The 13,088-nt window shown below is 37.0% G+C and overlaps 1 protein-coding gene across 1 annotated transcript; it reads left to right on the forward strand.

Moving 5' to 3' along the window:
- Nucleotides 1–202: 202 nt before the first annotated feature.
- Nucleotides 203–9,295, forward strand: LOC127873168 (uncharacterized). Its single transcript, XM_052416830.1, has 9 exons — nucleotides 203–272; nucleotides 1,478–1,709; nucleotides 2,285–2,494; nucleotides 2,731–2,817; nucleotides 3,291–3,350; nucleotides 3,643–3,665; nucleotides 5,129–5,216; nucleotides 5,727–5,939; nucleotides 6,584–9,295. Exons 2-9 carry the CDS (start codon nucleotides 1,572–1,574, stop codon nucleotides 6,662–6,664), a joined length of 900 nt encoding a protein of 299 aa, XP_052272790.1. The 5' UTR covers nucleotides 203–272; nucleotides 1,478–1,571; the 3' UTR covers nucleotides 6,665–9,295.
- The last annotated feature ends 3,793 nt before the right edge of the window (nucleotides 9,296–13,088 follow it).

Genomic DNA, 13,088 nt, shown 5'->3' on the forward strand with positions numbered 1-13,088 from the left:
ACAAAGATAAAGCTTGCTTGTCTCGAACATAGCAAATGATGACTATTTTTCATAATATTCAACTAACAAATGACAACTCAAGAAAAATTATTGCAAATGAAAACCAATTCCAAATGGAAGATCTTATTTACTATGCAGGTGCAAAGTATGTGTCTGACCGGAAGGGCTTTAGAAAGCTGCTGCATCAAGAGCTGATGTCAGGTTTGTTACGACATATTGTACCTGCATCTTGGCTCTAACGATGTTTGCTGCAAGGATAGCAATTTCTACCGGTATGTTGAACAGTAATTTTTCAGTTTTTAGTTTTTTATTTAACCTTTTTACCTTAGCTTTATGCAGGGAACGCACTATGCTTATTGAGACACTCGAGTCTGTTCCTGGGAAGAACCAGAACTTGGTGTTTATGGAGAAGATAATGAGAACCTCCTAACTCCCTATCACTAGGCGGACACCACATCCACTACACATTATGCTTTTACATTGGCCTGTGTTATTGAATGTCCACACCAACCCCCTAACTAGAAACCCTGGATCCGCCACTGAACAGCTTAGCAGCATGAATAAAATGAGCTTGATCAACTTAGTATCACTTTCTTATTAGATTTTTTTGGATTGGCATTTTAATGAAATAAAATAAGTTAGTTTCTCAAATATTTTTGTAGTTGTTTGTAACTTTTTATGCCCCCCGGTAGGGTTGCACATAGAAGTTGAACTGTCCGTCAGTCAGTATGTGTGTCAGTCTGTCCGTCCGTCGGGAAAAAAAACTTCAACGTTGGCCATAACTTTTGCATTATTAAAGATAGAAACTTGATATTTGGCATGCGTGTGTACCTCATGGAGCTGAACATTTTTAATTGGTGAAAGGTCATCCTTCAAGGTCAAATGTCAAATATATGGCGTCTGTCCGTCTGAAAACTTTAACATTGGCCATAACTTTTTCAATATTGAAGATAGCAACTTGATATTTGGTGTGCACGGTATCTCATGAAGCTGCACATTTGAGTGGTGGAGGTTCAAGGTCATCCTTCAAGGTCAAAGGTAAAAAAATAAATACAAAGCGGCGCAATATGGGGCATTGTGTTTCTGACGAACACATCTCTATTTAATAATTGTTTGTGATGGGAAGATAATACAATGAGCAACTAATACCATTACCTTATTATCCCTTGCCATAGGAGGATGGATATTGTTTTGGGGTTGTCTGTCCGTCTGTCTTTCCATCTGTCCGTCCAGCACTTTTGTGTCCAGAGCCATATCTTGGAAGTGCTTTGGCGGATTTCATTGAAACTTGGTATGAGTATATATATGGATAAGAGGATGCTGCAGGCCAAATGGCATCGTACACCATCTGTTAATAGCAGAGTTATGGCCCTTTGTTTCTTAAAAAATGCTTCTTTAGTGTCAAATATAACACTTTTTTGTCCAGAAGCATATTGGCAGGGTATATCAATTCAATGAATTTGCTTGTTATTTTTAGTTGTGTGACTGAGATCCTTGATGTTGTATTCAGTGTGTGCACTGAAATACACGTGGTGCTTTGCGTGATTCTTCCACGTGATTTTGATGTGAGAATGTTTCCCCGATGGCCACTCTCAGGGGCACAGTTGAGGAACTACTGCCAGTGGATAAGGAGCGCAAACAGCATGCTGTGGGAACTGAGTCACCATGTGCCTTCTGTGAGATACATGGACTATGCAGCAACTAAACAGGTATAGGGAAAGATCTAGAGTGAAATAGGAAGTTTCCTCAGCAACTGTTGCATGGAATTTCATCATCATGAAACTTAAAATAAATATATGCATCATTATACTGCGGTGGACCAATCCCAAATTCTGTTCAGACATCCTTCTTTGGCTCAAGAGATATGCCTCCTTAATTGGTGAAAATTGACTCATTGAGCAGTTTTGTTGCAATTACTGGTTTCTTAATAACTTTTACATGAAATATCATGAATTTTAAATAGATGTATTACTTTGTGGTGGTACACTTGCACGTTTTGTTGGTTTCAGCTCTAGAAGTAAAGCCCCATAATTAAAGATATCTGCCTGTGCTGTAATATGGAAGTTAATGAAATGTATTATCATTTTTTTAGAAGTTCTTGTATAAGTTTTGTCAGGATGATCATTTTGGTCAGTTCAGAGTTGTACACTCTAATTGATTGAAACTAAAATATTTTTTCATTCGTTGAGGGAAACCAGTTCATTTAATTTGCTGCTTTAATATCTTAGTTATGTTTAAAACAAATTAGTACGGTAACTATCAATAATCAAAATTTAATTTTAAGAAGTCCCTGTACTTGTCCCATGATGGACTACATCTGAGTGCTGAAGGGGCTAGGAGGTGTTTAGCATCCATACATGACGACCTGCCAAACCAGCTGTGTGTGGAGGCTGCTGTTCAAGATCCTACAGAATGGCCAGCTCTCTCAGCCACGGAAGTACCGGTTCAGGAGCATGACAGCACCATAGCACTCTTTTCGGATATTGTGCAGACTGTGAGTTTAGTGCTACAACAAAGTGGACTGCATTTATGAGCCATAAGCAAATGTGATTTATGCACAAAACTGCAATTCTGCGTCAGGCTAAAACCTTAACATTGACTCTAAAATCAAAGCGCTTCCACCTACAAATATTCATAACAATTTGATTTTGCTGTAATGTTTATATTTTTGATTAAAATAAGCCGTTTAAAAAAAGTATAATACCTGTATTATGGTTAAATAAATTGTAGGGAGCTCAACCAGAGATTCAAGACAAGGTGGATGCAAGTGAAGTACCAGTTCCCAGGGACATTAAGCCTCAGACACATAAAATAACGGTAACTTTTCTATGCATTTAATCGTACAGATATTTCATCATTCTTAATGAACATTTATAAAGTGATTGCAATCCAGTATTGATTGCTCATATGGCTTGTTACAGCCTATAAATTAATGTTATGTCTAGAGCCGTAAAGCTGGGCACCCTGTCATGTCTCTTTTTTAGCCTCGCCTTTTTGCCCTCTGATCAGCACCATAATGCCCTTCATTATTGGTAGCTGTAAGGCAATAGTTGGACTGCAGGTCCTATACTTTTAAAGCAATGCCTTTAATCATCAAAGAGCATTGTTTGTCATTAAGTGGTAAACATGAAAAGTTCAACAGATGTCTTTGTGTGAAAGCCAGACCATAGAGTTGATGTCATAACCATTCAGTTATATCAGAACATAACATTCTGTAATTGTATAAAAAATAAACTAGTTAGTTTATATAATTTTGTTTCCATATTTTCACACACACAATTCATTCTCAGGTTGTCACAGCCAGAGCTAAGAGGTCTGCAACCAGAAATGTCAAAAGATATGGAAAGAAGGTAAAAAATACTGTTAATTTCAGATAACCCTCACTGTTTCATTGTGGAAATGTCCTACTAATTCTTAAAACAAGTTTTTTTTGTTGAAAAAAAAACCCACAACCAAACCTATTTTGAAAGTAAAATATAAGTAAAAGACCATATTAGTGTTATTATTTTGAGGACATCTTTCCTTTCTGTTGTCTTCTGCATATTATTATATAATTGTTGTTATTTTTCAAAATAGTCAACTTTGGTGGATGAGGTTTTGCACTTATGCCATGCCTGTACATGCATGTGTAAATTGTTTCAGTTGGCAAAGAAATGCCACACAAGGTATATAAAGCTTGATTGGTGCATTTGTTATTGTTGAAATTTTTGTTTGCATGTACATGCATGTGTTAATTGTTTCAGTTAACAAAGAATGCCACAATGTTTAATGTGCTTCATCCTATAACTTTGAAACTTTATATGTAGCTGCACCTTGATGAGTTATACATGCCACACCCTTTTTTGTGTCACTAGGTCAAAGGTCAAGATCACTGTGAACTCTTAAAAAAAAGAAACTGCACCTGCAGCCGAGCGTTGGCACCTGCTATGCGGTGCTCTTGTTTTTATTCATCATCATGTTACTGGTAGTGAAATATGTGTGAAATAAATAGCCATAAAATACCGATAGGGAAAGCACAGTAAATAAATGCAGATTTATACATGTTATCAAGGAATAGGAAGCTTGTTTGGTGCATTTTGTTTTGTTGTTTTTGCTTTCGTTGAAAAAAATCTATTTGTTAACATTTACATGTATTATATCCTTGAAGTCATTAATTTCTGGCACATCTTTTTATGCCGCCGAAGGAGGGCATATAGTCTGTCTGTCACACTTTACGTTTAGGTTTCGAAAAATGCTCATAACTTCTATGTCGCTTCAGATAGCAACTTCATATTTGGCATGCATGTGTATATTGACAAAGCCTTTCCATGCGCACACAAATTTTGACCCCCTGTGACCTTGACCTTGAACTTAGGGTCTGCGTTTAGGTTTCGAAATCTGTGTTTAAGTTTCGAAAAAAGCTCATAACTTCTATCAAGCGTTTATAGGGGGCATAAGTCATCCTATGGTGACAGCTGTTGTTTACCTATATATACATAAATGTAATGCATTCTTAAGTAGTTTCATAAAAATCACCTTTCTTAATGGAATTACATACAACTAACATATGCCAACATAAGGCACTCATTGTTGCTTTATTTTTAGACACCCCAACAATATTTATTAGCGAGGCTGTTTTCGGAGAAAACCCGAGGTATTGTCATAGCCTGCTCGTCGTCCACCGGCGTCGTGCTAAAACCTTATCATTGGCTCTAAAATCAAAGTGCTTCCACCTTCAACTTTGAAACTTCATATGTATATGCACCTTGATGAGTTCTACACACCACACCCATTTTGGGTCACTAGGTCAAAGATCAAGATCACTCTGACAAGCTTTTGCAGCCGAGCATGGCACCCGTTATGCGGTGCTCTTGTTTTATATTAAAACTTGCTGCATGAATGCTATTACTGCAGTAACTCTCTTGTTAGTTTCATGTCAAATAGGTTTAATCGTTTTGTTAGTTTTATATTGACGGTCATTGGAATTAGTGGTCGTCCAATATTGTCCGGGACAACAAAAATATAGTTCAGACATAGTTTCCCTTTTTTACTGGATGGCAATTTTTAGCCTGAATGAATATTAATTTTACATGATTATGCATTCACAGACACTGCATTAATGATCCTGTTTTTTCGTCATGCATTAAAGGTCATGCTGCAGTGGATTTGTTTACCTTGACATTACTGAAGATGTGGCTGTTTTCCTGCCTGCATACAAGTTGAATGGCTTATGCTTGGTACTAATTTTATGACGATATGCTCCATACTTTTTAACACTTTCCATCTTGACAATTTACATAAATATTTCTTTCATAGGTATTTTCATTACTTTGATTTTAATATAAATCAGCAGAATGTGTGTTTGATTCATCTGTGTCCTATTTGTATGTATCATAATATAGTAATTGGTTCAAGCATGAAAGACAATGATTGCCCTGTTTATATGACAATATATTTGTAGCATGCCAATTGATCTGATAGCATGGCACAATGCTATAAACAAATTTTATGTTTTCATTAAAAAGAATGAATTTAATGAAAGGGATGTATTCACATTATTTCAAATCATCTTCAAAGGTATACGCTTTTCAAATTATATAACCGGTAGTAATTTGTAAATATATATAATGAAAAAAAAATCCAAAAAAATCTGATAATGGTGGAACCTGTAGGGGACATACATTGCTTGGCAATAGTCTTGTTTGTCTAGTAAGTATTGTATTAAAGGAAGGGTTATTCTATTATAGGAAGATGAAATCAACGTGCCATCCAACATCCATTGCCACCGAGACACTGAAGAGACGCCCCAACAAGATGACAACGCCGCAAATGAAGATAAAGTCAATGTGCCATCCCACTTCTTTTTCCAACGAGACACTGACGAGACGCCCCAACAAGATGTAGACACTTCACAGCTTCTTCTTATTCTTTCAAATGACGTTGAACTTAACCCTGGACCGGTGAGATATTCCTGCCTTATAATAAACAATATTAGTGGGCAAGTTCCTTAATCAGAGGAATTTTAACCTTGTTAATGTTCTATAAATAAATATATATATATATATATATATATATATATATATATATATATATATATATATATTATATGTGTGGTTAGGGTAATTTGAGGAAGGTGCTAGTTTGAAATTATTATCTTATATATTGACCATTTTCTATTTGTATGCCCCAAGATCAAATGATCGGAATATATTGTTTTTGGCCTGTCTGGTTGGTTATAAGAGAAATATAAGTACTTTACTAAATTCGAAGGTTTGTAGGCACTTAAACTTATTTAAATCATATACTCACATGTGGGAAGATTTAATTCATACAAATATTGATAACAATGATGATGAAGAACAGCAGTTATTTGATGACAATATTGATGATGAAATGCCTGTTTCGGTTACATTAAGTACTGCTGCATACAATAACTTCAATGAGGAATCTGGACTTTGGAATTTTAAGTGTAGAAGTAAACATTCTCCCAGACTTAAAGACAATAATGAGTTAAGGAAAAATATCATAAAACGTGATCAGTGGAATGATTCTAACCTTGTTCGATGTTCAGATGGCTGCCTAAAAGGACCTGTATTATTTCCAGATATTCCAGACAATACCGGTCCCTGTGGAAGCGGTTGGCTCAAGCGAGAAGATGACGATAATTACAGTGAAAATGGACTGACCATACACGAAAGACAAAGGACATTAAATATTTACACAAATTTGCACCTGTAAAATGTGACATTCATATACGTGAATGCTATAATTCAATTAGTAAGCCATGCAGAATTCTTTGGGATGAAGGGGACTTAGATTGTTTACATGTATTAAGTAGGGATACAGCAGCAGGAGATGAAATAGGGTGGGAATTTGTATCTATGGTTATGAATTCTAGTTGCACTTTTTCCTCTTACTGCCAGTTTAAAAATGAGATGTATAAAACTCGCCACAATAAGGCTAGGTTTATGGATCAAACAGTTTTTTTTAATTTTTGGTTCAGTTGGGCTTCAAACATGAAAATAGATTATTCTAAAGTTGAAACTTCTGCTCGAGGAACATCAACATTATTTCTTTGGTTCTGTGCAGACCATGGACATTGCTATGGTTTCCACATGACTGGGGCAGAAGGAAGAAAAGATCCCGCATTATCACTCTATAGCTATTTAGAAACCCCTCCACAAGACGTGTTTTATGACTTTGCATGTAATTTACAAGAATATTGCCTAAACAGAGAAAGTGGATACTATAAAAATGAACTTTTTTTTCATGACATTTTCCATGGCTACTCCCACAAATGTTCTAGTGCTTTTACAGCTAGCAGACTTCAAGGCTTTGAATCTGTAAAATCTGAAATATGTGAACAATTCAACAGCTTTATACAGTGCATTAAAAGGTTGGCCCGTCAGATGTCACAGTCACACTTTTGCTTTTACCTACAATTCTTTTTAAATGAATGGAATAAGAAGAAAAAGTTATCATATGAAAAAAGATAAGAATTGCTTTAGCTGGGTTAGTTTAATGTGATACTTAAATGATCTATAATTTTAAGTTCATCTGAACTTTGAATACTTACTATTGCATCTTTTGATGCTTTTTTCTATTTAAAGACTGAGCGAGTAAACACATACTATGTATTATTATGCAATAATTGTTTTGTGTTTATATCTCAACTGAGCATAAAGTGCTCATGGTGAGCTATTGTGAATGGTCTTGGTCCGTCATGGGTCAACATTTTTTACTTAAACAACATCTAACCTCTGTGCCAATCTTAATGAAACATGGCACGAGTTTTCTTTCATGAACCTCTTTCAAAGTTGTTAAATGAAATGCATTCCATGCATAAATCTGGTTGCAATGGCAACCAAAAGGAAAGCTTATATATTTGGCATAAAACATCGTCTGGTTGACCTCCTTCGTGAATTTCAAAATATGCTATACCCAACTCACAGGCAAATTTGTCCTTATTTGCTCATAGTGAACACTTCTTTTAAATGGCCAGGAAGAGAGTTCAAGTTTATAGACAAGAACAACAGTCAGATGAGCGATATAGTGTCATCATGGCACCTTTATAGCTGAATCATTTATGAAAAATTGTCAATTATATGTTCTGTGACTTGTATGATTTGCAGTATTCATTTCGCTGTCTTCATGCACCTTACAAAAGCCATTTTATTATCAGTGTTCCTGATTCTGTTGTAGCATTTATTCTTGAAATTCGTTATTTTTCATATTTTTCCTAATTGTTATGCTCCCGAAATACAATTTCGCCGGAGCATATAGTTTCCAGTTTGTCCTTCCTCACTAGTTTCCCATAGCACCTTCAATTCTTTACCGATCTCTTTCATATTAGGCATGTAGGTACCTTGCATGGACCTTAACCTTTTGATGAGGTCACTGGGGTCAAGGTCACCAAGGCTAATAATAGATTTTTCCGTCACACTTTTGTCACAGTTTCTCATAGCACATTCAATACTTTAACGATCTCTTTCATATTTGGCACGTAGGTACCTTGCATGACCTCTTCCTTTTGATGAGGTTTGAGGTCACTGGGGTCAATGTCACCGAGGCTAATAATAGAATTTTTTAAGGTGGTTATTAACACATAGATTGACATAGCGCATCATCGGGGAGCATCCATCAGTTTCACTGATATTCTTGTTGTATGTTATATACGTGATCATAGATACTGTAAATTTTGTCTTATGCGACATGTTTATAATGTAGAAGATGAGTACCCTGTGTTTATGCAGTGCCCATTATATAACACAGATATGATTTGTTTATTCCGCTGTGTTTGAATGAAATGGAAACTTTGGTTTGTTCAATATGTTAATGGCCGATGAAAATGACAAGCACATATTTTTGATTGCAAAATGTGTGTATGTGCATGCTAATATATAACAACTACGTAATTATCATGCAAATTAGCTGTCATTTTAATTCTGCATGCTTGTATTGCATTGTTTATTTATATCTGATAAAAAATACTGATTCTTAGGTTACTTTATAAGTATGTTACTATTTTGCATGCTTACATGTTATAGGTAGTTAATTATAAAGTAATCCTTGTTTTGGTGGTATTATAATGTATAGCAGCATTTGTTCTACGAAAGTGCATGCGTGTTGCATCATATGACTTTGTTTTCTTTAACTATTCAGGTTATTTTATATAATTATGAAATTAAACTATGTATTATGGCCCTGTGGCCTGACTGCAAATAAATATTCGTATTTGTATACAGTTTTTGTAATGTGATGTATGGTGGTATCATGTTGTTTCACTTTTTGATCAATATAACTATTATGCATACAATGTGTTATTATTCTTACCTCAAAGGAGCCATATCAATACAAATTACAACTTTCCTTCAAGTGAACAGGTTGACACGAGTGACTGGTGTATCGGGCATATCTAGGTTTTAAAAATGACAATGAGATTTACTATACGGTTAAACATTGTTATAACTGGTGACACGATTACAAGCGGTACATTTACCGGTAGTTTCATACAAATGTTACATAAATTCATGTGCCATATCAAGTACAAGCGGCACGTACATCGATAGTTCGCATACCCATGTTCAAGTAATATCTATTACAAGAGACAATTGTACCTTAGTTGGCATAGTCATGTTCAAGTGAACAATGTCGCATGCGTGATATCATTCAAGCGTCACGTGTATCGGTGGTTTATATACGCATATTCAAGAGATCCATGTCGCATGCGTGACATAACAAGCGCCACGTGTACCAGTAGTTTGTATACCCATGTTCAAGATACATAACGCACGTGTGATATCAATTACAAGCGGTACATGTACTAGTACTTTGATATAAATGACGAGCGTCACTTGTAACGGCGGTTGACATACGCATGCCCAAGAGATCCATGTCGCCTGAGTGATGTTCATGGCAAGCGTCACGTGTACCGTTAGTTGACATACGCATGCTCAAGAGATCCATGTCGCCTGCGTGATGTTCATGACAAGCGTCAAGTGTACCGATAGTTGACATACGCATGCACAAGAGATCCATGTCGCCTGCGTGATGTTCATGGCAAGCGTCACGTGTACCGTTAGTTGACATACGCATGCTCAAGAGATCCATGTTGCATGCGTGATATTAAAGGGGCCTTTTCACAGATTTCGGCATTTTTTTACGTATTCATTAAATGCTTTATATCGATAAATGTAAACATTGGATCGTAAAAGCTCCAGTAAAAAATCAAGAATAAAATTTAAAAAAGGAAAAGAACATTGCCCGGACCAGGTTTCGAACCAGTGACCCCTGGAGTCCTGAAGTAAAAACGCTTTAGCCTACTGAGCTATTCCGCCGAGTACATATTCGTAAAGTATTTTATACCTTATATAAGCAATCTTCGTAGTTTCGCCAAATTTATCGACAAAAACAGAACTCTCCAAATTATTCAATCGTTTCGCGTTGCAACGCTTTATAATTTTTAGGTTTTAAAATCGTCAAAAGATGCATATAATGGCTATATTAGACCATGGTAAATGTTCAGTATTACTGTTTCCTCACAAATATCATAACTAAAACGAAAATTTGCGAATCTGAAACAACTTTTTTCAATTTTGTCAATTTACCAAAGCGTGAAAAGATCCCTTTAATGGCAAGCGTCACGTGTACCGTTAGTTGACATACGCATGCCCAAGAAATCCATGTCGCCTGCGTGATATTAATGACAAGCGCCACGTGTACCAGTAGTTTGTATACCCGTGTTCAAGATACATAACACACGTGTTATATCAATTACAAGCGGTACATATATAGCCTTGTTCAAGAGATCGGTGTCGCCTGTGTGATAGAAATGTCAAGCGCCACGTGTACCTTTAGTTGGCGTACCTTTGTTCAAGAAATCCATATCACATACGCGATATATCAAGCGTCACGTGTACCGGTAGTTGGTGTTACCATGTTCAAGAGATCCATGTCGCCTGTGTGATAGTAATATCAAGCGTCACGTATATCTTTAGTTGGCGTACCCTTGTTCAAGACATCCATGTCACATACGTGATATTAATATAAAGCGTCACGTGTACCGTTAGTTGACATACGCATGTTAATGAGATCGATGTCGCCTGCGTGATATTAATGGCAATCTTCATGTGTAGGGGTAGTTGACATACGCATTATCAAGAGATCCATGTCGCCTGAGTGATGTTCATGGCAAGCGTCACGTGTACCGTTAGTTGACACACGAATGCTCAAGAGATCCATGTCGCCTGCGTGATATTAATGGCAAGCGTCACGTGTACCGTAAGTTGACATACGCATGCTCAAGAGATCCATGTCGCCTGCGTGATATTAATGACAAGCGCCACGTGCACCAGTAGTTTGTATACCCGTGTTCAAGATACATAACACACGTGATATACCAATTACAAGCGGTACATGTACCGGTAGTTTGTATAGCATTGTTCAAGAGATCCATTTCGCATCTGTCAACTTCATGAGAGTGCCAACCGAGATGTTTGATGAGATTCTCGCACGAGTGAGCCAAAGGATAACGAAACAGCGCAACAACTACAGACGTCCAATTGAACCAGGGATGAAGCTATCAATTGCGCTGCGGCATCTTGTGTCTGGTTCAAAGTACCGTGATATGCGATTCGGCTGGAGGGTACCCCACAACACTATTTCTCTTCTCGTGCTAAAAATAAGTACCGCTTAATTTACTATAGTGTTAAAATAAATTTAAAAAAGGCTTCTGTTAGTCATTTTAATATTTTTATATATTTTAATGTCTACGTCTAGCATCAGTTTATATGAATTGCATTGTGTTAAGTTATTGGTATAGGATAAAAGGCAAATAGATGAGGGCGCGCATTACAACACTAACCTTCTAAATTGTATAATGTAATTAGTACTGTCTTGTGCGCATATCTTGAAATGCACACAGTTATAAGAACATTTTATGAAGTAGTATATTTTTACTTTATCATCCACTCGCTAAAAGTCATGGATTATCTACTACATGTGTCATACACTTATAATCCACGCGAGCTTATTATACTGTTATCTTTTACGCGTCAGGTCTGTAGAGCAGTCATAGATGAGTATGCTGACGAGGTGATGTCGTTGCCAACAACAGCTGCCGATTGCACGCGAATAGCGGACGGCTTCAGGGACAGCTGGAATATCCCCCATACTCTTGGTGCTATTGATGGCGAACATATTGCTTGCAAATGTCCACCAAGATCCGGGTCTACGTATTTTAATTACAAGAAGTACTTAACCGTTGTCCTGCTAGCCCTGTAGGATTCTGAGTACAAGTTCGTCTGGGCTGACATTGGAGGCCGTGTTGCTGCATCCGATGCACAGTTGTGGAACGATTCCGACCTGAAGGCAGCAGCTGAAAACGGAGACCTTAACCTGCCAGAACCTGAAGTTTTGCCACATGATTCTGAGGATGTGCCCTACTTTTTCATCGTTGTACGTTGTACGTTGGTGTTCGGTACTTTTCCGTTTCTCTCACGTTGGGCGAACGTTTTGTCCGGTACTAATGCATTTCACTGCCGTTTTATCCGGTAGAAGTCCTTTACTCGCACAGTCATATCCGTTAGCCGACCGTTAATTATCAGGTACATTTCCGTTAAACGTTCGTTTTTTCCCGTTATAGCACCGGTACTTGTGCGGTAATTGTGTGTTTCCTACGCTTCACACACCGTTTGCGAGAATCTTGAGCGGCAAAGCAGGTAATTTCATCACCGGATAATCAAAATCTGCATTTTTGTGCGTTTTTTCTACGTTGCATATTCGTAAGTCGGTCTGACCGGGCCTTGTAATTTTGTAATTTGCTCAATTCGTTTCTATCTAAAATCATTACCCATATAAATCGCGTCTATTCGACGTTAACCGGTTTCATAATAACAAAACACATTTCACAATGTATAGGCTCAAACAAACTTGGAATACTTAGGGAAAACGTAGAGCAAAATAGGAGGTAGCTTCACCCAGCTCCTTTTTTTTTGGTTCATCGCTCCTGTCCCTTTAAGGCATCAACATTGAAATGATGAATATCCTCCAAACTTTAATTAATTTTGTCAAGTATTCGATAACAACACTCACGAAGCACATGTGCTTAC

Source organism: Dreissena polymorpha, chromosome 3 (assembly GCF_020536995.1).
Source record: "Dreissena polymorpha isolate Duluth1 chromosome 3, UMN_Dpol_1.0, whole genome shotgun sequence".
Lineage (NCBI taxonomy): Eukaryota > Metazoa > Mollusca > Bivalvia > Myida > Dreissenidae > Dreissena > Dreissena polymorpha.